This window comes from Giraffa tippelskirchi, chromosome 8, assembly GCF_054371585.1.
Source record: "Giraffa tippelskirchi isolate mGirTip1 chromosome 8, T2T-mGirTip1v1.2.pri, whole genome shotgun sequence".
In the NCBI taxonomy this organism is placed as follows: domain Eukaryota; kingdom Metazoa; phylum Chordata; class Mammalia; order Artiodactyla; family Giraffidae; genus Giraffa; species Giraffa tippelskirchi.
Window position 1 is genome coordinate 81808801 of NC_137282.1, and position 23220 is coordinate 81832020.

Below are 23220 nucleotides of genomic sequence, written 5' to 3' on the forward strand. Positions count from 1 at the left end.
ATTCCCATCTGAATACAGAGTTCCAAAGAATAGCAAAGAGAGATAAGAAAGCCTTCCTCAGTGATCAGTGCAAAGAAATAGAGGAAAACAATAGAATGGGAAAGATTAGAGATCTCTTCAAGAAAATTAGAGATACCAAGGGAACATATCATGCAAAGATGGGCTCGATAATGGACAGAAACGGTGTGGACCTAACAGAAGCAGAAGATATTAGGAAGAGGTGGCAACAATACACAGAAGAATGATACAAAAAAGGTCTTCATGACCCAGATAACCATGATGTTGTGATCACTGGACTAGAGCCAGCCATCCTGGAATGTGAAGTCAAGTGGGTTTTAGGAAGCCTCACTACGAACAAAGCTAGAGGAGGTGATGGAATTCCAGTTGAGCTATTTCAAATCCTGAAAGATGATGCTGTAAAAGTGCTGCACTCAATATGCCAGCAAATCTGGAAAACTCAGCAGTGACCTCAGGACTGGAAAAGATCAGTTTTCATTCCAACCTCAATGAAAGGCAATGCCAAAGAATGCTCAAACTACTGCACAATTGCACTCATCTCACACGCTAGTCAAGTAATGCTCAAAATTCTCCAAGCCAGGCTTCTACAGTATGTGAACCATGAACTTCCAGATGTTCAAGCTGGATTTAGAAAAGGCAGAGGAACCAGAGATCAAATTGCCAACATCGGTTGGATCATTGAAAAAGCAAGCGAGTTCCAGAAAAACATCTATTTCTGCTTTATTGACTATGCCAAAGCCTTTGACTGTGTGGATCACAATAAACTGTGGAAAATTCTTCAAGAGATGGGAATACCAGACCACCTCACCTGCCTCCTGAGAAATCTGTATGCAGATCAAGAAGCAACAGTTAGAACTGGACATGGAACAACAGACTGGTTCCAAATCGGGAAAGGAGTATGTCAAGGCTGTATATTATCACCCTGCTTATTTAACTTGTATACAGAGTACATCATGCGAAATGCTGGACTAGAAGAAGCAGAAGCTGGAATCAAGATTGCTGGGAGAAGTATCAATAATGTCAGATAAGCAGATGACACCACTCTTATGGCAGAAAGCAAAGAAGAACTAAAGAGCCTCTTGATGAAAGTGAAAGAGGAGAGTGAAAAAGTTGGCTTAAAGCTCAACATTCAGAAAACTAAGATCATGGCATCTGGTCCCATCACTTCATGGCAAATAGATGGGGAAACTGTGGAAACAGTGTCAGACTTTATATTTTTGGGCTCCAAAATCACTGCAGATGGTGACTGCAGCCCTGAAATTAAAAGATGCTTCCTCCTTTCTGGCTTACTTCACTCTGTATAATAGGCTCCAGTTTCATCCACTCATTAGAACTGATTCGAACATATTCTTTTTAATGGCTGTGTAATATTCCATTGTGTATATGTACTACAGCTTCCTTATCCATTCGTATGCTGATGGACATCTAGGTTGCTTCTGTGTCCTGGCTATTATAAACAGTGCTGCGATGAACATTGGGGTACACGTGTCTCTTTCAATTCTGGTTTCCTCGGTGTGTATGCCCAGCAGTTGGATTGCTGGGTCATATGGCAGTTCTATTTCCAATTTTTTGAGGACTCTCCACACTGTTCTCCATAGTGGCTGTACTAGTTTGCATTCCCACCAACAGTGTAATAGGGTTCCCTTTTCCAGGATGACCCAGAGGGATGGGATGGAGAGGGAAGTGGGAGCGTGGTTCTGGAAGGGGAACACATGTATACCCATGGCAGATTCATGTCAATGTATGGCAAAACCAATACAATATTGTAAAGTAAAAAATAGATAAATAAATTTAAATTAAAAAAAAAGATGCTTCCTCCTTGGAAGAAAAGCTATGGCCAACCTGGACAGCATATTAAAAAACAGAGACATTACTTTGCCAACAAAGGTCTGTCTAGTCAAAGCCATGGTTTTTCCATTAGTCATGTATGGATGTGAGAGTTGGACCATAAAGAAAGCTGAGCGCCAAAGAATTGATGCTTTTGAACTGTGGTGTTGGAGAAAGACTCTTGAGAGTCCCTTGGACTGCAAGGAGATCCAACCAGTCCATCCTAAAGGAAATCAGTCCTGGATATTAATTGGAAGGACTGATGCTGAAGCTGAAACTCCAATACTTTGGCCACCTGATGTGAAGAACTGACTCATTGGGAAAGACCCTGATGCTGGGAAAGATTGAAGGTGGGAGGAGAAGGGGATGACAGAAGATGAGATCGTTGGATGGCATCAGCGACTCAATGGACATGAGTTTGAGTAAGCTCCAGGAGTCGGTGATGGACAGGGAAGCCGGGTGTGCTACAGTCGCAAAGAGTTGAATATGACTGAGGAACTGAACTGAACTGACTAATCCACTGTATGTATTTTGTTTACCCATTAATATGTTGATGAACACATAGGCTGCCTATACCTTTTGGCTATTGTGTGAGCAAGTATCTTTTTGAGTCCCTGCTTTCACATCATTGCGGTATATACCCAGAAGTAGAATTTCTTATTCATAGGATAATTCTATTTTAAAATTTCAAGGAACTACCATACTATTTTCCACAGCAGATGCATGATTTTACTTTCTCCCCAACAGAGCATAAGGGTTCTAATTTCTCCTCTCTTAACCACACTATTGTTTTCTGTTTTTTCTTTTTTTTAATAATAATAGTCATCCTAATGTGTATTAGAGAAGGAAATGGCAACCCACTCCAGTATTCTTGCCTGGAGAACCCCATGGACAGAGGAGCCTGGTTGGCTGCTGTCCATGGGGTCGCAAAGAGTCGGACACAACTGAAGCAACTTAGCATGCGTTAGCAAAGTGTATTAGGTGGGAAAAATGAAGTTTAAGTCACTACATTTATTTTCCAAATCCTCACATATGTGCCATCTATTAGGAAGGCTTATTATGGAAAAGATTTCTGTCCTGGGTGTGAGTTTGAACATGATAAATGAATAGAATATGAGTTCTCCCCTTTCTGATAATTTTTAAATGGTCTATATTTGTTTCTATTAATACCAATCTGTGACTTTAAGTGCTTTGCAGATAGAACAAAACTGTCTCTTTGAAGTTCCTTTTTGGTGAAAGAAAAACAGAAATGTATATAGATCTTCTGGAGACTGAATTTAATAATGATCAATAATGTAATCAACCATGCCCACATTATGAAATCCTGTATAAAAACTCCAGACGCCAAGCTCATTGGAGCTTCCTGGTCGTTGAACTTACTGATGTCCTGGGAGAGTGGTGCACCCAGATTCCTGTGCTCTGGACTTTCCTAACCTTGCCCTGTGTATATCTTCATTTGGCTGTTAATTTGTATCCTTTATAATAAAATGGCAATCATGAGTATAGAGCTCTCCTGAATTCTGTGAATTGTTCTAACAAACTTTAAAACCTGAGAGGGTTATGAGAAAGCTTGAATGTGTAGTGGGCCAGGCAGAAATATAAGTATCTTGGAGACATCTGAAAGTTGTAACCGGTATTTGAAGGCGGGCAGTCTTGTGAGACTGAGCCTCTAACTCTTGATGTTTTTGCTAACTCTGGGTAGTGTTAGAATTGAACTAAATTGTAGGCCACCCTGCTGGTTTCAAAAAATTGGTATCAGAACATGCAAAGAAAATCAGGAGATATCCCAATGCCTCTTGGATCTGCAGAGGTTTTCTAATATGGACCAATGAACAAAATTAAATATTGTAACACTAGGAATTGTGGATTTTATAGGACAGCTACATAGAGTAAACAGTACATTGAACGTAGCTTTTAATAACCAGGTGACCTTGGAGAAATCACTTGACTTTGAAGATTCTCAGTTTCCACATCTTTAAAAATGAGGATAATTATGCTTTCCTATAGTAGTTAATTTTGTGTCTACTTGGCTGCACCACAATGCCAGATAGTTGGTCAGATGTTATTCTAGATGTTTCTGTGAGAGTGTTTTGAATGAGACTTACTCTTAAACTGGTGAACTTTGAGTAAAGTAGATTGCCCTCCATAGTTTTGGTGGGCCTCACCAATCAGCTGAAAGCCTGACTCAAACAAAAGATTGACGTCCCCTGAGAAAGAGGGAATTCTGCCAGCAGACAACCTTTGGACTGCAACTGAAACATTGGTTGGATCCTCACATTGGTCTCCGACCTGCTGACCCACACAACAGACTTTTGACTTGCCAGCCTCCATAATTGTGTGAGTCAGTTCCTTAGAAATAACCTCTCTCCCTCTCTCTATATCTGTGTCTTTATCTATATCTACATCTACAAAAGTACAAAGTGGAAGTTGCTCAGTCGTGTCCGGCTCTTTGCGACCCAATGGACTATACAGTCCATAGAATTCTCCAGGCCAAAATACTGGAGTGGGTAGCCTTTCCCTTCTCCAGGGGATCTTCCCAACCCAGGGATCAAACCCAGGTCTCCCGCATCGCAGGCGGATTCTTTACCAGCTGAGTTACCAAGGAAGCCCATTTATATCTACATCTATATACAAATTCATTGATGGGGCTTACTTGATGGCTCAGTTAGTAAAGAATCTGCCTGCAATGCAGGAGACCGTGCAATGCAGGAATCCTTAGGTCAGGAAGATCCCCTGGAGAAGGGAAAGCCTACCCACCCCAGTATTCTGGTCTGGAGAATTCCATTGACAGATGAGCACTGTGGGCTACAGTCTATGGTGTCACAGAGTTGGACACAGCTGAGCAACTAACACACACACACATATACAAACATACACACACATATTTACACATAGGGGCTTCCCCAGTGGCTGAGACAGTAAAGAATCTGCCTGCAATGTGGGAGACCTGGGTTCGATCCCTGGGTTGGGAAGATTCTCTGGAGGAGGGCAGCAACCCAGTCTAGTATTCTTGCCTGGAGAATCCCCATGGACAGAGGAGCTTGGCAGCCTATAATCCATGGAATCGCAAAGAGTCTGACATGACTGAGCGACTAAGCACAGCACAGCATGTACGCATAGACTATGTATATATGTACATGCTTTGAGGTTAACAAAGTAGTTTCACAGGCATCATCTTATTTAATTCTCATAATAATTAGGTGAGGTAGTGTATTAGTCAAGGTTCTCCAGAGAAATGGTACAATAAGATGTATACATACATGTGTACACACACATAGGCATACATGCCTGCATGTATACACATTACATACATGTATGCACTCATGTTTATATATATACACACATGCATAATTAAATAACGTCTGTGATGCTACTTACGAACTTCAAAGCATTGTAAAACGTAGTCCCTCTAGGACATGTAATGTGTACTAAACGTTGTGTTGAGTCTTTACAGACATGTAAATTAATGTCTACAAATGTGGTCTCAGATGGATGTTACAGACAGATGGATCTGAACTATCACAGAATAAGCAACAGCAGAAGGAGTAGTTTTCTGGACTTCCATTCTGGACTAGTATAGCACCTGTTTCCATACAGTGGAAATAAAGTCTATGTGGATAGGAAAGCACGTGGCTTAGTTAGCTTAGTTCAGCATACTTACCCAGCATCTGGCACAGCATTTTGCATAGTCATTGTCCAGATAACTGCTGAAGAATAAGTGACTTTATTTATGTGATCACCCAAAAAAGCACATTTTGTGAGTGACTAGTTAGAAAGCATTAAATACCTCAGACTTAACATAAAGAACTTTAACCTCTAGCATGGAGGATTGGAAAGTGCATATGTGTTGAATCTGCTCATGCTGCAGAAGAGTTAAAGGTCCATTAATCCCAATCTGTATGCTGGAATCTTAGTCTGGCTGGGATAGGTCAAAGCCATACACTCAGAATACCTCAGTGAATAAATCCACAGCCAGCCCTCACTCTGAAACAAATGGCTTTGCTTCCTTGGGCCTTTGCTGAACTTTGCTTAATAACAAGGTCCAAAATAGCTTGATGGAAAAGTCAGAACCATTACACTGAATAAATGCTTATAAACTCCAGAACTATAACTGGAAGGCAAACTCTGCCCAGTGTCACTTGTCAACTCAGATCTCTAGATACCATTTCTTGTAGCAGTCAATGGCCAGTCTGAATTGAACTAGCGTGCTTCACAACTTTATGGATTGTGGTTTATGTGGGCAGATATTTTGAGACTCAGCTGTGGAAGAATATGATTGCTTTCAAAACATTCTAGGCAAAAGCTTTGGTCTGAGAAATGAGACCAGACTTCTAATCTTGTTGATATTTTGGGAAGTATGTCATCACAGTGATATTTCCAGGCTGCTCTGAATATGGCCAGTAAGGGAGAGACCATCAAGACAGTCTGCCTTAAATTAAGACAACAATGGGATACTATTTTCCACTTACAAAATTGAAAAAAACAACTTGAAAATAATACCCAGTATTACTGAGACTAAATCTCTACACTGCTGAATAGAAGGCCATTTATCCCCCTCCAAAAAAAATCTTTAAAAACATGCATATCATTTGACTCCAAAATTCCACTTCTGAGAATGTTTTCCAAGAGAATAATCTCATCTCAGCAACAATTTATCCATTAGTATATGTTAAACAAGTGTTGCTTGTAATAGTGAAAAATTAGAAATCACTGAACTATCCACCAATAGAGAACTACCTGAAAGAATTTAACTATATCCATGTGAAGGAATAGTATGCAACTGTTAAAAATAAGGTTGTAAAAGAATATATGATGACATGGGAATTTGTTCATACTCAATTGTTGAGTTAAAAAATAGTTTGTGAACTCTATGTACAAAATAAGTCTATATTTGCTTTTAAAAATTAAGTAAAAGAATAATCTGTACATGTGCATATAAGAGAGGCTAGAAGACATACAGTAAAATGTTAATAGCATCTGTTTAGGTGGTAATTTTTGTAGGTGATTTTTACCATCTCCTTTATGCTCTCCCTAGCAAGATTTCTCTAGTAAATATTACATCAACAATCGTGAGAGGTGGAAAGTAGCTTTCAACATTTCAAACAAAATGAATAGCAAACAAAAAAACCTAAAATGAATTAGAATTGTCCATTAATAGAAGAGCAAGTACATTTTACAGTGCTATGATTAAACCCTGACACATTCTAGGACTTTACATTCTAAGGCAGTTAGTTCAAAATGATTTATATGAGTCATGATGGTTCATAAGGGTCTTAAAAATTTTTTGCTATTTTCATTTAATATGAAGTATTTTCTACCCAGACTGTGCTAAGCCTTGGACAGCATGAGGTCCAGGGACTGAAGCAGGGAGGTAGCTTGACACATTCACATGAATGCTAGCACACAGATGCCACCTTACAAATGGGAGGTTTCAGTCCTTCAGACAACACACTCCATGCTACTGAAATCTAAAACTGTGTCTATAGAAAAAGAAAGAGCTCGTAGCCAGATACATCTGCCAGTGAGAGTACTGAGAAGTTAGAAATACCTGGGGTAAATCCTTAGCATCTGGATGGTGATGTCATCCATGACACCCAGCCTTTTCTACAACTGTCCTTGGTGTCCCTGACAGAATGGGCTGAGGGATCATCCTGTCTATTCATGTCAACCATCTGCTGCTAATTGATGCAGCTGGCTGAGCAGTGGATCTGAAGTTTTAAGACTGATGGTGAAAATGGCTGCAAGGTAGATAGTTCAGTCTGAATGAGTGCCCATCTTTTGGGATGTGATACTTTCCCCTGTCTGTCTCCATCTGTTCCAGAGCCATAAGAAGGCAAGACCCAAGAATGTATATATTTCACCCATAAATAAATGAGCCAGAGATTTAGACAAGCTGCTGCTGCTGCTGCTGCTGCTAAGTCGCGTCAGTTGTGTCCGACTCTGTGCGACCCTGTGCGACCCCATAGACGGCAGCCCACCAGGCTCTGCCGTCCCTGGAATTCTCCAGGCAAGAACACTGAAGTGGGTTGCCATTTCCTTCTCCAAAGCATGAAAGTGAAGTCGTTCAGTCGTGTCTTACTCTTCGCAACCTCATGGACTGCAGCCTACCAGGCTCTTCTGTCCATGGGATTTTCCAGGCAAGAGTACTGGAGTGGGTTGCCATTGCCTTCTCTGGATTTAGGCAAGATTGGGCTCTAAATCCAAAAGTGGTCTGACAAGGGAGAATGTCCAGACTAACTTAAAGCCATTCTTAGCAGATTCTCCCTGTAGCTGATTCAGCCTTGCCTAGATAGGTGTTTTGAATTACACAAAATCCAGAATATTCTAGAAAAATGACTGTGGATAGAAATGTAACCACATAAGTTTCAGAATGATAACTCCAAGGACTAGGCATTTTCTATGGTCTTCTGTAGCCCTTTAAAATCCAACAGTGAATGCAAGTATACTCACCCTTAGGCATCACTTTTATATCTACTCTCAGAGTTTAAAAATGGAAGATTGCAAAACATTTCACAACAGAGATTCACAACCGGTACTTCCCCAGCCCGCTATCCTTCCAAGAATGCAAATGGACAGGAGGTCACAAAACACACCACGCATTAGCTTGACTGACTCACCTTGATGTTGCTGTTCCTCTGGAAGCTTCAGACTACAGGTGTGCAAACTGTTGAATAGGTGGCTGCTGCCTTTTCTTTGTATCGTAGACATGGTACTGGCAGTATAGCTGTGGCTCCAGGATAGTAGGGTATCCCTTCCCTTGGCCCGTCACCAAGAATGGTGTTCACACATTACCCGGAACTACAGAGGTACAAGCAGATCCTGTCCTTGCCTGGAAAAGCATTTACTTCTTTAATACATTTCCAAGTGCTTTCTAGTCATGATTCTTGAAATAAATATTTACCAACTTGTAGCTTCTCCTACACATAAAGATGCCAATTCATTGGGATAAAAGCACAATTAATTCTTCTTTCATTTCAAAGCACATTGAAACTTCCCCCCTTACAGTGTAAAAGCCTGCAAAGTAACCCTTTTTCTAACAGATTATAGTTTTGCAATTATTGACTCCTTCTGCTGATGTGAATCTAACATCCTAAGTATTTAGAAATGACTGCAGAGTAGCACATACACAAAGGAAAAAAAAAAGTGCTACTGAGTTAAATCAAGTGATTTCTAAGCCTGGTCTGAGTTACCCTCTGTGACAGCTGAAAGTGAACAGATCTTAAGGGAGGCTGGAAGAAGGAGGAGCCAAGTGGGCTAGACTGATTAGCATAAAGAGGCAGGCAAAAAATGGCATTAGAGTTGCTTTGAATGATAGTGACCAAAGCAGGATTCTTAAAAGATGCCCTGATATTGCAGTAATCACATATCTGACTTCTGCTGCTTTGTTTGTAATTAAAATGAAAGCTGAAAGCAGAAGTTTATACCGCATGGCTATTCACTTGTGTACGTGAAATCTAAGGGAACTGCTAATGAGCTCATGGAAATGTACTGCTAGAACTTTCAACTTCTGTAAACACCTCTGAGTCTTCAGAAGGGGGCAGCTTTAGAGGCGCCTGCTGCCAAAGCAATTATTTGGAGTTCGGGAAGAAAAATAAACCCAGAAAACATTATCTTTCCACAGATCTATCTGTTTCCCCTTAGATTATCTATTACTATTTTCAGATCACAAGACAAAGCTATTTCCAGTGTTTTCTTGTGCTGAAATAGCACACTTCACTGAAATGTTGAAAATTGTTTATATTATAACATATAATAGCATATTTCATTACAGCTTGAAAACAAATCCTGAACACCCTTCATGGAACTTAGGAACTGCTACCCCTGAAGTTTTAATGAATGCTGGTAGATCCTGCCCTTCAAGACTCACAGGTCTTATATATTCAGAAATGAGGTTGTGGGCCAGGACAAAGGGAAAGGCAGAGCTGTTTAGCCACAGAGTCTGGAACCTGCATCTTCCAGGGCACATTTGGAAACTGGTGCTAACAGCTAGGGTATCTAGTTGACACCCTAACTAGAAGTTTATCGTAGTCAGATCCTGGTGGGAATCCTCATTTCACTTTGAGGTACCTAAGAGTTCCCAAGAGTACTCTGAGCTATGAAAGCTCTTATGGAATGCGTGATTGCTCTTTCATAATTCTAATGATTTTTCTCAAACTGCTTTTACTATATATACATAATTTCAATATGTAATTCATCTATTGCAGTCTTTTAAGAACCTCAGAGTGTAACAGCTTATAGAAGTGTTTAGCTACACTGAAAGAAAGGATTCCTGTTACTAGAGAAAGATAGTTTCTGCTTTAAATGGCAGGTATTTATTTCCTGCTTCACAATGGTCACGGTAGGGGACTGAGGTATTGTTTTGCTGAGTTACATAAAGCTATTGATATTCAGATTGTGGGTCTCACTAAGCATATTATTATATAAGTAAATCAAATACCCTACAAAACTACAAGCAAGCCCTTGGGAAAAATGGATGTTTTAAAAAGTGTTTTATAATGAGAAATTTTTTACCCCTCTGAATAAGAAAAAAGAATATAGCATAATAAGTCCTATGCATTCATTGGTTAGAGTTAGTCATTAGTAGCTCATGCATAATCTTGTTGCAAATCTGTGTTGTATCACAACCCCTTTCCACCTCACTCCACCACTTGAAGCATCCCAGACATCATTGCATTCATGCATATTTCAATATGTCTTCCTAAAATGCTAGGACTTTGAAAAATGGAATCATAATAAAAGTGTTACCCCTTTAATAATTAAACATGATTCCTTAGTGTACTTAAATATCCAGGTATTATTTTGTTCAAATTGGGACCCAAAAGTCCACACATTTTATTTGGTTGCTATGTCTCTTAAATCTTTTTCATTCTGTAGGTTTCTCTCTGGGAAATGTTGCTTGGAGACTGCTGCTAAGTCGCGTCAGTCGTGTCTGACTCTGTGCGACCCCATAGACGGCAGCCCACCAGGCTCCCCCGTCCCTGGGATTCTCCAGGCAAGAATACTGGAGTGGGTTGCCATTTCCTCCTCCAGTGCATGAAAGTGAAAAGTGAAAGTGAAGTCGCTCAGTCGTGTCTGACTCTTCATGACCTCATGGGCTGCAGCCTACCAGGCTCCTCCGTCCATGGGGTTTCCCAGGCAAGAGTACTGGAGTGGGGTGCCATTGCCTTCGAGATATACATTTATCCTAATGTAAGGTCTAATGTTTCAACAAATTCCCCTTGATGCCTCCATCACTCTTACCTATGAATGGATGTAAAGCTGGAAAAAAGACAAGAAAAGGAATGCTCAGGAATGACCATAGAGGCTATCAGCCAGCTTTCTAGCCCCAGAGCTCATACTGTGTAACCTTGAACCTGGTTTCTCTGTGTCTGACTGTCGTGCATCATTGAGTGAGTCCTGGGCAGTGGCCCTGCGATTGAGTCAAGAGCATGCCCTTACACTGCATGTTTAGTTACACTTCTGCTCTCAGAGGACTGTTTTTTGACTCCCAGTTTCCATTGGAAATAAGCCAGTGTAGCTGAAAGCAGCATGTCATAGGAGTATATGAAATAACATCAGCTGTATCACCCATAAGCCCAGACACACCCCCAAGTTAGCAATTCATAATGGGCATGTCGTACTTTGCTTTTTGCTTATAAAAAAAAAAAAACAAGAAGAATGCAAAAGGTGAAGCCTGGTTGGGTCAAGAAACAGGTGGATAATATTTGGCATTTTTGCTTGCAGATTGTTTAAAAATGAATTATAATCCTCTGAAAGCCAAACTTCTTCACTTATCAGCTCACTCTGATGCCACAATGGTGCCACCAGTTTCCTTGGTTTGGATTCTTCTCTCCCATATCCTTTCTGCCTATCCTGTGGCTTTGTACTCCCAGAAGAATAGAGTAGAATGGCATGTCACACTTAGACAGTTGATATTGTCAATCTTATCAGACAGTTGATCTTTTTGCTTTGGGGTAATACTGGAAAAATTGATATTTTATGATTAGAATTCTCAGAAAGCTATGAATTCTAATCATAAAATACCAGTTTTATAATCTAAATGGTTCTCAGTTTATAGGAGAAATTTCTTTATTCTTCTTTCAATTGAACCATGTTTAAAAAGCATCATACATTATACATGCATCGTACATTAGCTCACAAGTGAGTTACCTGTTTAATAATAATCTGCCTTGTTTCAAAAGCATGAACGATATCTAGTTGACAGGTTTACCTACTCTTTGAGGGTCTTTAGACTGTTCTGAAGCACAAGTATTATATAAATACAAAGCAGTAGTATTCATCACTCTCATTGCCAGACCATAAGACTCAAGGCCCTTAATATTATAGAATGCTGACACAGAAAACTATGAGACAGAAACCTTAATGCAATTCAAGTCTGAACAAGTGTTAAGACTTTAGATTTTCTATGCTTTTAAATAACAGATCCTTGCTCCTTTATATAAGCCAGTGGTAGTTTTTTTTTTTCCAAATTACTCTTCCTTCCACAAAAGATATTGTGTGGATGAGAATGTTGAGTTTCAGAATCTCACAATGACTTATTTAACATGAATATCCAAGAATCTGCCTGCAATGCAGGAGACCAGGGTTTGGTCCTTGGGTCAGGAAGATCCTCTGGAGGAGGGAATGGCAATCCACTCCAGTATTGTTGCCTGGAGAATCCATGGACAGAGAAGCCTGGTGGGCTACAGTCCATGGGGTCACAAAGAGTCGGACATGACTGAGCAACTAACACACACATCCTAATGTACCATCAAGGCAGTTCAGAGTCGTGTTACTCTAAGTTATGTACATCTTTAGCTCAAAGAATTTCCCAAGTAATACAGTTGGCTGGACGCTGTGGTTGCTATTTGGAAAAACAAAAGAGAGGCAAATGGTTGTATTAGAGATTGTTTTGCTTGAATACTTGCTCCCATCAATAGGTTCATGAGGCTACACTGGCGTGGCACCAAATTGCTTACTTAAGTTGCTTGCTATTCTAAAATTGCTACTATTGAATGCCAACATGAGTTTAGGTTATTAGAAATGTTGCCACACTCCATAAACATTGCCTTGGTAATTCAAACTAATTTTGGACCTTTCATGGGTGAGTCTCAGATTTGAGGTCAACAGAGTCCAAGGTCAATTAGTAAAACCCACATTGGCCTCAGGAAAAACCCATGTGTTTTCACCCAGTGCCCATAAGAATGAGGTCTTGTATTTGTGAGCTGAGGGAATGATTACCTGTATCTGAGACTATAGGAAGGTTACCTGATTATGGATGTGATTTGGTCATTGCTGCGTGTCGATATTTAATCTCTGTAGCTTTATGTTTTTCTATCTTTATTGAAGTCTTTTAGCCAAAATGAAAGCACAACAAAATAAAGCCATAGGTAGAAAAATACTGAATTTTATTTTGTTTGTTTGTTTTAAGTGGCAAGGAAACTCAGAGTACAGTGGTTCTGGTTCCATATTGTCCATCATTCTAGGTAACAGCAAATACTCCTACAGAGTCTGAATTCCATCTAAAAGTATTTGAAGTACACAGGCACCAGGGTCAGTGGGTTCACAGCAGAACTGAAGTCTATGAAGGTAAATACTCATTAACTGGAATCATTTCCAAATTAAAGCAAACTAACTTGCACCAGATCAAGCTCTTGTTATTCATTTGAATTTACATTTGCAAGAAAAAAATAATAAACAAACTGTGCTTCTCATCCTCTCCCTCCCTCCTTTCTTTCTTCATTTATTTTCTCTCTTTTTCTTTCTCCATTTCTCTTTCACTCATTTTTTTATGTTATGTGTAGTATAACATAATTTAATTAATTAAATTTTTTATATGTGGGATTTGTCTCAAAATAATTTAGATGAGAGATATGGGGGTAGAGATGAAATAAAATTGATCATAAATTGATAATCATTAAAATTCAGTGATGAGTACATGGGATTTATTGTACTTTCATGCCTATTTTTTTTTTGCATTTCCACTATAAAAAGTTTTAAAGTATAATTACTGAATGAATCTAATTGAAAGGGTACAAGAAATAGGCAATGTGCTAAATTTATTAGGATGTAGAGAGAAACTCTTCGAATTTGCCATTTAATCTTTTACTCCACATTTTATAAAACATACACAAATATAGGAAATGTTAATATTCATAATGTATTTATATGGCAGTACATGAATACAATTTATAAACAATGGTAACCATACTGGGGTCCAGTCTCAAGTATCTGGGCCATGATCATCAAGAGACCTTTATGGCAGAGAAAAAAGACTAGATTTATGTAAAAATGACACTCTCACTTAAAGAGAACCAACGAGTCATTTTACTCATGACCTCAACTGTATAGTTCCCTTCTATACCAGGTTTTTATTTCTATTTCTAAAAATTCAGTTTGGTTGTGTCTTAGCTTTGGCTGCTAAAATAAAGCATCATAGACTAGTGGCTTAAACACAACAGAAATCTGTCACAATTCTAGGAGCTAGAATTCCAATATCAGGGTGCTAGGATGTTTAGGGTCTGCTGAGTGTCCTCTTCCGGGTTGCAGACAACTGACTTCCCACTGTGTCCTCATATGGTGGGAAAAGGGTGAGGGGGCCCTCAGGGGTCTCTTTTTTATAAGGTCACTAGTCCCATTCATCCTGGAGAAGGCAGCCCACTCCATAATTCTTGCCTGGAAAATCTCATAGACAGAGGAGCCTCTCAGGCTACAGTCCATGGGAGTCACATGGACTCTCAAGAGTCCAAAAGAGTTGGACACAACTTAGTGACTGAGCACACACAAAATCCCATTTATAAGGGCTCCCTCCTCATGACCTAATTGCTCCCCACAGGCCCTACTTCTATCACCGTCATATTGAGGGGATTACAGCATATGAACTTGGAAAACACAAATACTCCTTCCATAACAGGTTGTATTTGCAATGATGGAAGAGCATTTTCATCCAAATTCAGCTCCTCAGTGAGGCATTGAGGAAAAATGTCTATGGGCTCTTTATATTCCTACATGGATGACTTCAGAGGCCTGGCCACTGTATTCAGTGGATATTAACTAACTTCTTACTGTAGAACCCCAACCACTTCTTGTCTCCCACCAGAGAGAACCGTGAGTGTGGAGCACAGAGACTGGCACACCAGAGACAGCCATGAATTTCATCAGAAGGATAATGAATTCATGAAGTCACACTAGGGCCCCATCTGAGCCTAGCTGCTGAGACTGACCTCAAAGCAGAACCCAGAAGTCCTTGCCAACTTTTTCTCTGATGACATCTTTTTAAAACCTGCATAATATCAAGTCAGAAAGAAGTAGGGCTTCATTCTTCTTGACTTTCCTCAGTGCAAGAAAATCTTTGTCTGCTCAGTGGCTGAGACAGCCAGCTTTTCAGCTGTGGGAATTTTCCAATTGCGTGAGCGAGCTTCATTAGAAATCATCTCCACTCTCACCCTCCAGAGGAAAATAAAAAGAAATGATGACTCCAAACAACAGAAATTTTTTTCTTTTTCTTTTCCTGACTCTATTTTCATGGGTTATTAACTTGTATGTTTAAAATTATGTCACTTTTTATGATTTATAAAAAATGCTGTTTACAGTTACACGAAGCACAAAAGATGCTAACTAAATATGATAGAAAGATGGAGATAGCTGCCCAGTCTGAACGCAAGAGGAGAAACCCTGCTGGGAGCTGACTAATGATTTGTTTAGTCAGCATTTGGCAGCCTAGTGAAGGACAAACATAACAGATACCAAGAGGAAATATCTGTATTTCTACAGTACTACATGTACTGTACTACATCTACAGTACTAGATGTCAGAGGGTCAGCCATGCTTCCTATAACAGACAACTTTATTTGAGGGAATTAGCAATAGAATTATGAAATAAAGTGAAGTATGTATATGTAAGAACTATCTAAAAGCAATTAAGTAAATATATATGGCTTCCCCTTCTAAGTATTGTCACTTCCCCAATAACTCAGTGGTAAGGAATCTGCCTGCAGTGCAGGAGATGCGGGAGACATGGGTTTGATCTCCCTGTCAGCAAGGTCCCCTGGAGAAGGGCGTGGCAAGCCACTCCAGTATTCTTGTCTAAAGAATTCCACGGACAGAGGAACCTGGTGGGCTACAGTCCATGGGGATGCAAAGAGTCAGACAGGACTGAGCACAAGCACACTCCTAAAATTCCTTTGAAACAAACTATAAACCTCATTTTGAGTTTCGAAGTAGGTAAGCATTTAGTAGTTTTAAAAGGCCTATTCACTTAAATTCCAGAAGGCTGACAGATAATTAAGATATCTGAATTGTCCAGCAGAACACGGCAGAGATTCGGTTTCATAACTGATTCAAATGAAGTATTACATTTTGAAAAATTCTATGTGTGGTTTGAAAAGCTGATTTATAGGCTGTGGAGTCCACCTGGTATTATATTCTAGGCCAACACAAAGCATGCAAGCCATGAAATAAGTGCTCTTTCCCACCGCCCAATGTGATACAAAGCCTGGTCCACCACAGTCAGCCAGTGAACAAGCCTTGGATGGGTTCATGATGGCCTAGGAGGGCCCTCATAGACCTCCAGTGGCTGAAAGAACTCACCAAGCAAACAGCCCGGTAACAGAGCCTGTCCACATTTTTAAAGGAATTCAGTCTGCTGGGTTAGAGCACAAGCCATGGAGAACAATAGCGGGAGATATGCATTCATTCAGAATCATTTTTTATCTCCTACGTCAGTAGTTCTCAATTCGGACTGCACCTTAGAATCCCCTGGGGAATTATAAAGCATTCTGGTGCTTGGGCCCTGCTCCCTGAAAATGTGAATAGATTGGTTTGGGGTGGAACTTGGGAGCAAATATTTTTAAAGAGCTCTCCAAAATGATTCTAATTAATAGCTAGGATTTTAAAACATGGTGCCAGATGGTAAACTCCTTGAGGGCATGTTTACTACCAACACTCATCATCTACAGTAATGCCTGGTCCATGGCACATGATAAATACTGTTGGGAAAAGTGAAACATAATAAAAACAAAGGATTCTCTTCTAACCCAAGATCAGTAGTGTTGCTGCCAGTTCTCCTCTATGTTTATGTCTACACCTTGATGCATACTTGTGGATCCCATAGCAGTCGTTAGTACAGTACCTCACCTAGACCTGGCAATGTGGGGCCCATACTTTGGAGGCACTTCCTCAAAATTTCTAAGTCTCTTCCAGTGCCTGTGATTGACCGGGAATGGCAGTGCCCTCTTGGCGTGGTGCCCTGTGCCCAGAGACAAACCTTGGTTTCTGCACTCTCTATTTTGCCTGTGTGCTCAACCAGATATCTGCAGGAGCTTCTAATCAGGAGAGAGGGATTTGACAGACAGCAATTTCTAAAATCTTGGTGTGTCCACAGATACTGAAGCAAGTGAAAAGTACAATTTCTCAACCTTACGTTTTAAAAGTGAGCATTAACATAATGCCACAGGGATAAAAATTATATTCAGTCATTTTTGTCTTCAATCCTACCAAATAGATGCTTGGGAAAAGCAAAGATTCTCAACTTCTGATTTTTCAGAACAGAATTTGTATTTAAACAATACATGCTTTGTTATTAGGGTTTCTCTTCCAGTCCTTTTAGTTTCTGAATATCTTCATTTGTGGTAAAAACAAGGAAGATTCCTGCTAGTGGAAAGATTGCAAAATAGAGAACAGATTTTCCTAGGGAGTGTTAAGGGATCCTTTCACTTAAACAAATAGAAATAAAGTGTCATGTTTAAAAGTATCCTTCCAAGTTTTATGGGAGGGTGTGTTTTATAACATCAGAGGTGGTGATTGATTCAGAGCACTCATCCAATTGGATTGACTTTTCAAAGTCATTTTGGGGAACTGAAACTATCCATTTTTACCTCCCTTCTTATTACCACCAAAGAGAGGTAGTGAAGAAGTTGATAATCTGTTAATTGTGATGATAGCTTGAGGAGTCAATTCACAAAAGGAAGACATCAGTCTTACTTTTTTCCCTTTGCTACAACAAACCCCTCTGTGAGTCAGAGAACAGACATAAATACAGATGTATAGATAGACTGAGTAAGGACCAATCAAGTGTAAGACAAAAACATTGGCGGGGGGCAGGGAGTATCAGAAGTCAATTAGATACCCTACTCCACCTAGAACAGTGGTCTCCACCCTTTTTGGCACCAGGGATCTGTTTTGTAGAAGAAATTTTTCTGTGGATGGGGATGAGGTGGGGTGGGAGTGGGTGGAGGGTATCGTTCAGGCAGTAATGCAATCAATGGGGAGTGGCAGATGAAGCTACATTCGCCCAACTCTCCCACCACTCACCTCCTCCTCCTGAGCGGCCAGGTTCCTAACAGGCTGCAGATAAGTCCGCAGCCCAGGGATTGGGGACCCTGACCTAGAGGATGATCTATGGAGCTACTGGAGAGAGGCCAGGGTGACTTCTTGAAGAAACCTTAGAGTCTTAGAGTTGGAACACTTATTTTTTTCACACTCTCTCTTCAGAAAGGAGATCACTTATCATGATTCCTGATAAAGAGGATCGCAAAGAAGATCCTGTGAAGTTCAGTGGGACACCTGAATGTAGGGACTGGCTGAGTGGCAGAACCCGCTGGCATGTCTGGGGCTGCCAGGGCACAGGCAGAAGCCATCAGATGGCTTTGGACACAGGAAGAGGGGATCAACAAGGGATGGAACAAGTCAGGAGAGGCTATAAATCACCTCCCAGTTTTCCCACAGAGCCAAGGTGGTTGTAATGTAAGTGTAAGCTTCCCAGGACCCCAGCAGTCATATAAGATGATGTGAAGCATAAGTCACCTTGCTAAGCTATATGCCATTCCCCAGATACACATACAGCCAAGGGCCTCCCCAGAGGCTCAGACAGTAAAGAATCTGCCTACAATGCAGGAGACCCAAGTTCGATCCCTGGATGGGGAAGATCCCCTGGAGAAGAGAATAGCAACCCACTCCAGTATTCTTGCCTGGAGAATTCCATGGACCGAGGAGCCCGGCAGGATACAGTCCATGGGGTCGCCAAGAGTTGAACACGACTGAGGGACTAACACTTTATACTTTCAAGCGATCAGTACCAGCCTTACTTTGTCCCTGGCAAGAGAGGCCCCTGTCCTGGACCCCATGCTTGAGGGGGCTCCGCATGCTGCCAACAAATACATTTGCCAAGAAACACATGGTGATGCTGCCACCAGGGATCTGAGATCAGAGCTGGCACAGACCAACCTACAACCCTAAACACTTGTGCTCTGACTGACACCGTTTAGGCTGCAGGGAAAGCTTCTCCACTGGTTTAGACTCTGAATAAAAGGCAGTTGTGTCCAAAGCCCTGAAGGTTTGTGGGCTGTGCTTTTGCAGTGTCTGCCTGGGAGTGTGGGAGTGTTTTAGCAGTGCATTCAGTGAAAATGCTTCAGGGAGAAAAAGGACAAATTAATTATTTTATAAACCCTTTCTCTCAAATAGTGTGAATGCAGAAGATTCCTTTATGATGAGATATTTGTTCCCTCACAGTGCTGACTGTACATTTTCTTCTTCCTCTTTCTGTTTTAGTTTGTACTTCCAGAGGGGCTGGTGAATTTGCCCCCTATTTTCAATGATTAATCTGATAGGTGAAAAACAATTAGGGCTTCCCAAATGGCACTAGCGGTGAAGAACCCACCTGTCAATACAGGAGACATAAGAGACCCGAGTTCTATCCCTGGCTTGGGAAGATTCCCCTGGAGGAGGGCAACCCACTCCAGTATTGTTGCCTGGAGAATCCCATGGACAGAGGAGCGTGGCAGGCTACAGTCCACGGGGTCGCAGAGTCAGACATGACTGAAGCAACTTATCACGCACAAGAAACAATTGCCATATTGTTCATATAGTCATTAAACATGTACAAATTCAGGTCTAGTTGTAATGTGCATGATACATGATTCCTTCCCTTTATACTGGCAATTTCATGGGCATTAAATTCTAGAATTACAAATAGTTTAGCTTTTTAAAAATATTTCATAAGATATAATTTAAATGTTTAAAATTTTTTAATTTTCAGCTTTAGTGAAATCATTTTACTTAAAATTGGGTGAAAAATTGAATTGATACATTATACTTTGTAGTTTGCCTTTTAATAAATAATTTTTAATATTTTAAAAGAAATCTTGCTTATTTTAAAATTAGAAAAAAAATAAGGACTTCTCTGGTGGTCCAGTGGTTAAGACTCCACGCTTCTACTGCAGGAAGCACAGATTTGATCCCTGGGCAAGGAACACAGACACTGTGCTGTGCTGCCAAATTGTTTTTTAAATAGATAAAATTGGAAAAAAATAGTTTCATTTGCTAACATCTACTTTAAATTTTCTTAAAATTAATCCAAATTTTATATTTAAATATAATTATATTTTTAATTGATTTGATCATTACAGACACAAGAATACAAGTTATGTGTAAAATTTTGATTATATCAACATAATTAGTGATTTTACTTGAAACCAGGGCAAAAAATTTACAAAAATTTAAATTCTAGGGAACAAACATGTACCAATTTCTAATTGATTACTCACCCAAACATCAGTTCAGTTCAGTTGCTCAGTCATAGCCAACTCTTTGTGACCCCATAGACTGCCGCTCGCCAGGCTTTCCTGTCCATCACCAACTCCCGGAGTTTACAAACTCATATCCATTGAGTCCGTGATGCCATCCAACCATCTCATCCTCTGTCATCCCCTTCTCCTCCTGCCTTCAATCATTCCCAGGATCAGGGTCTTTTCCAAGGAGTTCTTCACATCAGGTGGCCAAAGTATTGGGGTTTCAGCTTCAGCATCAGTCCTTCCAATGAACATTTAGGATTGATTTCCTTTATGATTGACTGGTTGGATCTCCTTGCAGTCCAAGGGACTCTCAAGAGTCTTCTCCAGCACCACAATACAAAATCATCAATTCTTCAGTGCTCAGCTTTCTTTATAGTCCAACTCTCACATCCATACATGACTACTGAAAAAAACCATAGCTTTGACTAGACGGAACTTTGTCGGCAAGGTCATGTCTCTGTTTTTTAATATGCTGTCTAGATTTGTCATAGATTTTCTTCCAAAGAGCAAGCGTCTTTTAATTTCAAGGCTGCAGTCACCATCTGCACTGATTTTGGAGCCGCCCCTCCAAAAAATGTGTCACTGTTTCCATTGTTTCCCCATCTATTTGCCATGAATGGCACCCCACTCCAGTACTCTTGCCTGGAAAATCCCATGGATGGAGGAGCCTGGTAGGCTGCAGTCCATGGGGTCACTAGGAGTCGGAGATGACTGAGCGACTTCACTTTCACTTTTCACTTCATGCATTGGAGAAGGAAACGGCAACCCACTCCAGTGTTCTTGCCTGGAGAATCCCAGGGACGGCGGAGCCTGGTGGGCTGCCGTCTATGGGGTCGCACAGAGTCGGACACGACTGAAGTGACTTAGCAGCAGCAGCAGCAGATGGGACCAGATGCCATGATCTTCGTTTTTTGAATGTTGAGTTTTGAACCAACTTTTCCACTCTCCTCTTTCACTTTCATCAAGAGGCTCTTTAGTTCCTCCTTGCTTTCTGCCATAAGGGTGGTGTCATCTGCATATCTGAGGTTATTGATATTTCTCCCGGAAATCTTGATTCCAGCTTGTGCTTCATCGAGCCCAGCATTTCTCATGATGTACTCTGCATATAAGTTAAATAAACTTTATATATATATTTTCTGACTTGTTCTTACAAAGTATATTTTCAGCTTAAGACAATAGAATCTATTTCATTTAGCACTTAGTTAACTTGATTTATAATTCTTAAATATATAGACTTAAGGTATGTGGGCCTCCATTTGCCTCAGGGCTTGTAAAGATTGGGTGTGTGCATGCTCTGTGGCTAAGTCATGTCTGACTCTTTGTGACCCAGTGAACTGTAGCCCGCCAGCCTCCTCTGTTCATGTGATTCACCAGGCAAGAATACTGTAGTGGGTTGCCATTTCCTCCTCCAGGGGATCTTCCTGACCCAAGGATGGAACCCGCATCTCCTGCATTGGCAGGAAGATTCTTTACTGCTGAGCCACCTGGGAACTAGTAAAGGTTAGATAGGCGGGAAGAAATTCCACCAAGAGAGGCTCATGGCAGACCACCTCTCTGGGGATGAAGCAGAAGTGAACCTCAGGACTGCTGGGAGCATTCAAGGATTCCTCCGCCAACAGCAACATGCCCGCTACCAGACTGAGTGCTGACAGTGGCAGCTAGAATCAGCAGAGCAGTGACTGGACCCAGCTATTCAGTTTCCTGCCCACTGACCTGTACAAGTTAGCTCACTCATTCTGATATTCACATCTTCCTGAAGCCTTCACAAAAGTCAAGCATGAGATCCCTTCTCTGGAATTTGAGTAAGTGTAGGGAGTGAAGGCAGTTTGGAGAAAGAATTCTGAACTGGATGGTGATTGAAATAATAGTAGATATATCTGTAAATAATACAGATATGCAAGAGATGCAAGAGATGTGGGTTTGATCCCTAGTTCAGGAAGATCTCCTAGAGAAGATGGCAACCCATTCTAGTATTCTTGCCTGAAAGTCCCATGGACAGAGGAGCCTGACGGGCTACAGTTCATAAAGTCACAAAGAGTCGGACGTGACTGAGCGACTGAGCACAGCACATACTAAATCAGATAGAGCTTACTTGATTGTGCTATATTTTATTTTCCTGCTATAGAACAGAAATCTGCTGTGAACCTGTGAAAGTCACTCAATCATGTCCAACTCTTTGTGACCCCATGGGCAATAGCCTGCCAGGCGCCCCTGTCCATGGAATTCTCCAGGCCAGAATACTGGAGTGGGTAGCTATTCTCTTCTCCAGGGGATCTTCCCAAACCAGGGATCAAACCCAGGTCTTCCGCATCGCAGGCAGATCTTTACCGTCTGAGCCACCAGGGAAATAGGAGCTCATAAATAGAAAAGGGGCACCAATACGAAAATAAAGTGAGTTTCATATTTGCCAGCATCTGCTTTGCACTTTTACAGTGCATATCTCTTACTAGTACCACCTTACTGGAGACTAGAACACTTTTAAATGGTAAAGATCAGCAAAAGTTGAAGGATGGGGGATTATTGATTTCTTGGCTTGTCACAGTAATTTGCAACCCTCGGTGTACAAAAACATTACCTACAGACTTCAAAAATATGCCAATTTCCTCACTCCACCTCAGATTAATTGAATCTTAATCTCTGGTTTTAGGACTTAGTATTTGTATGTTATAAAAGCAACTCAAGTGACTCTATTAATCATAGTGGCCAGTATTAAAACCCACAGAACAGGTGTCTGCCTGGTCAACTCTTTGCCAGTTTTATATCTGTCCTCAAATCATGTCAGGTTCACCAGTTAATGCTGCACTCTTTTTTTTCCTCCCTATCTGTT

The 23220-nt window shown here is 40.7% G+C and overlaps 1 protein-coding gene and 1 long non-coding RNA gene across 4 annotated transcripts in view; one reads left to right on the top strand and one right to left on the bottom strand.

The window, feature by feature from the left end:
* Nucleotides 1–9062, bottom strand: part of RANBP3L (RAN binding protein 3 like) — a 49296-nt gene extending 40234 nt beyond the window's left edge. For 2 of the 3 annotated variants that reach the window (XM_081520903.1, XM_081520904.1), the window contains exon 1: nt 8463–9055. In XM_081520903.1, the coding sequence (XP_081377029.1) occupies nt 8463–8553 (91 nt within the window). In that variant the 5' untranslated portion in view covers nt 8554–9055. Of the gene's footprint in view, nt 1–8462 lie in introns of all 3 variants that reach the window. The other variant, XM_081520902.1, reaches the window with a different exon arrangement.
* The window catches only part of LOC145517756 (uncharacterized), a 63814-nt gene extending 48505 nt beyond the window's left edge, over nt 1–15309 (top strand). Inside the window, exon 4 of the long non-coding RNA XR_014062308.1 lies at nt 14924–15309. This is a non-coding gene — a long non-coding RNA (uncharacterized LOC145517756). The remainder of the gene's footprint in view (nt 1–14923) is intronic.
* The last annotated feature ends 7911 nt before the right edge of the window (nt 15310–23220 follow it).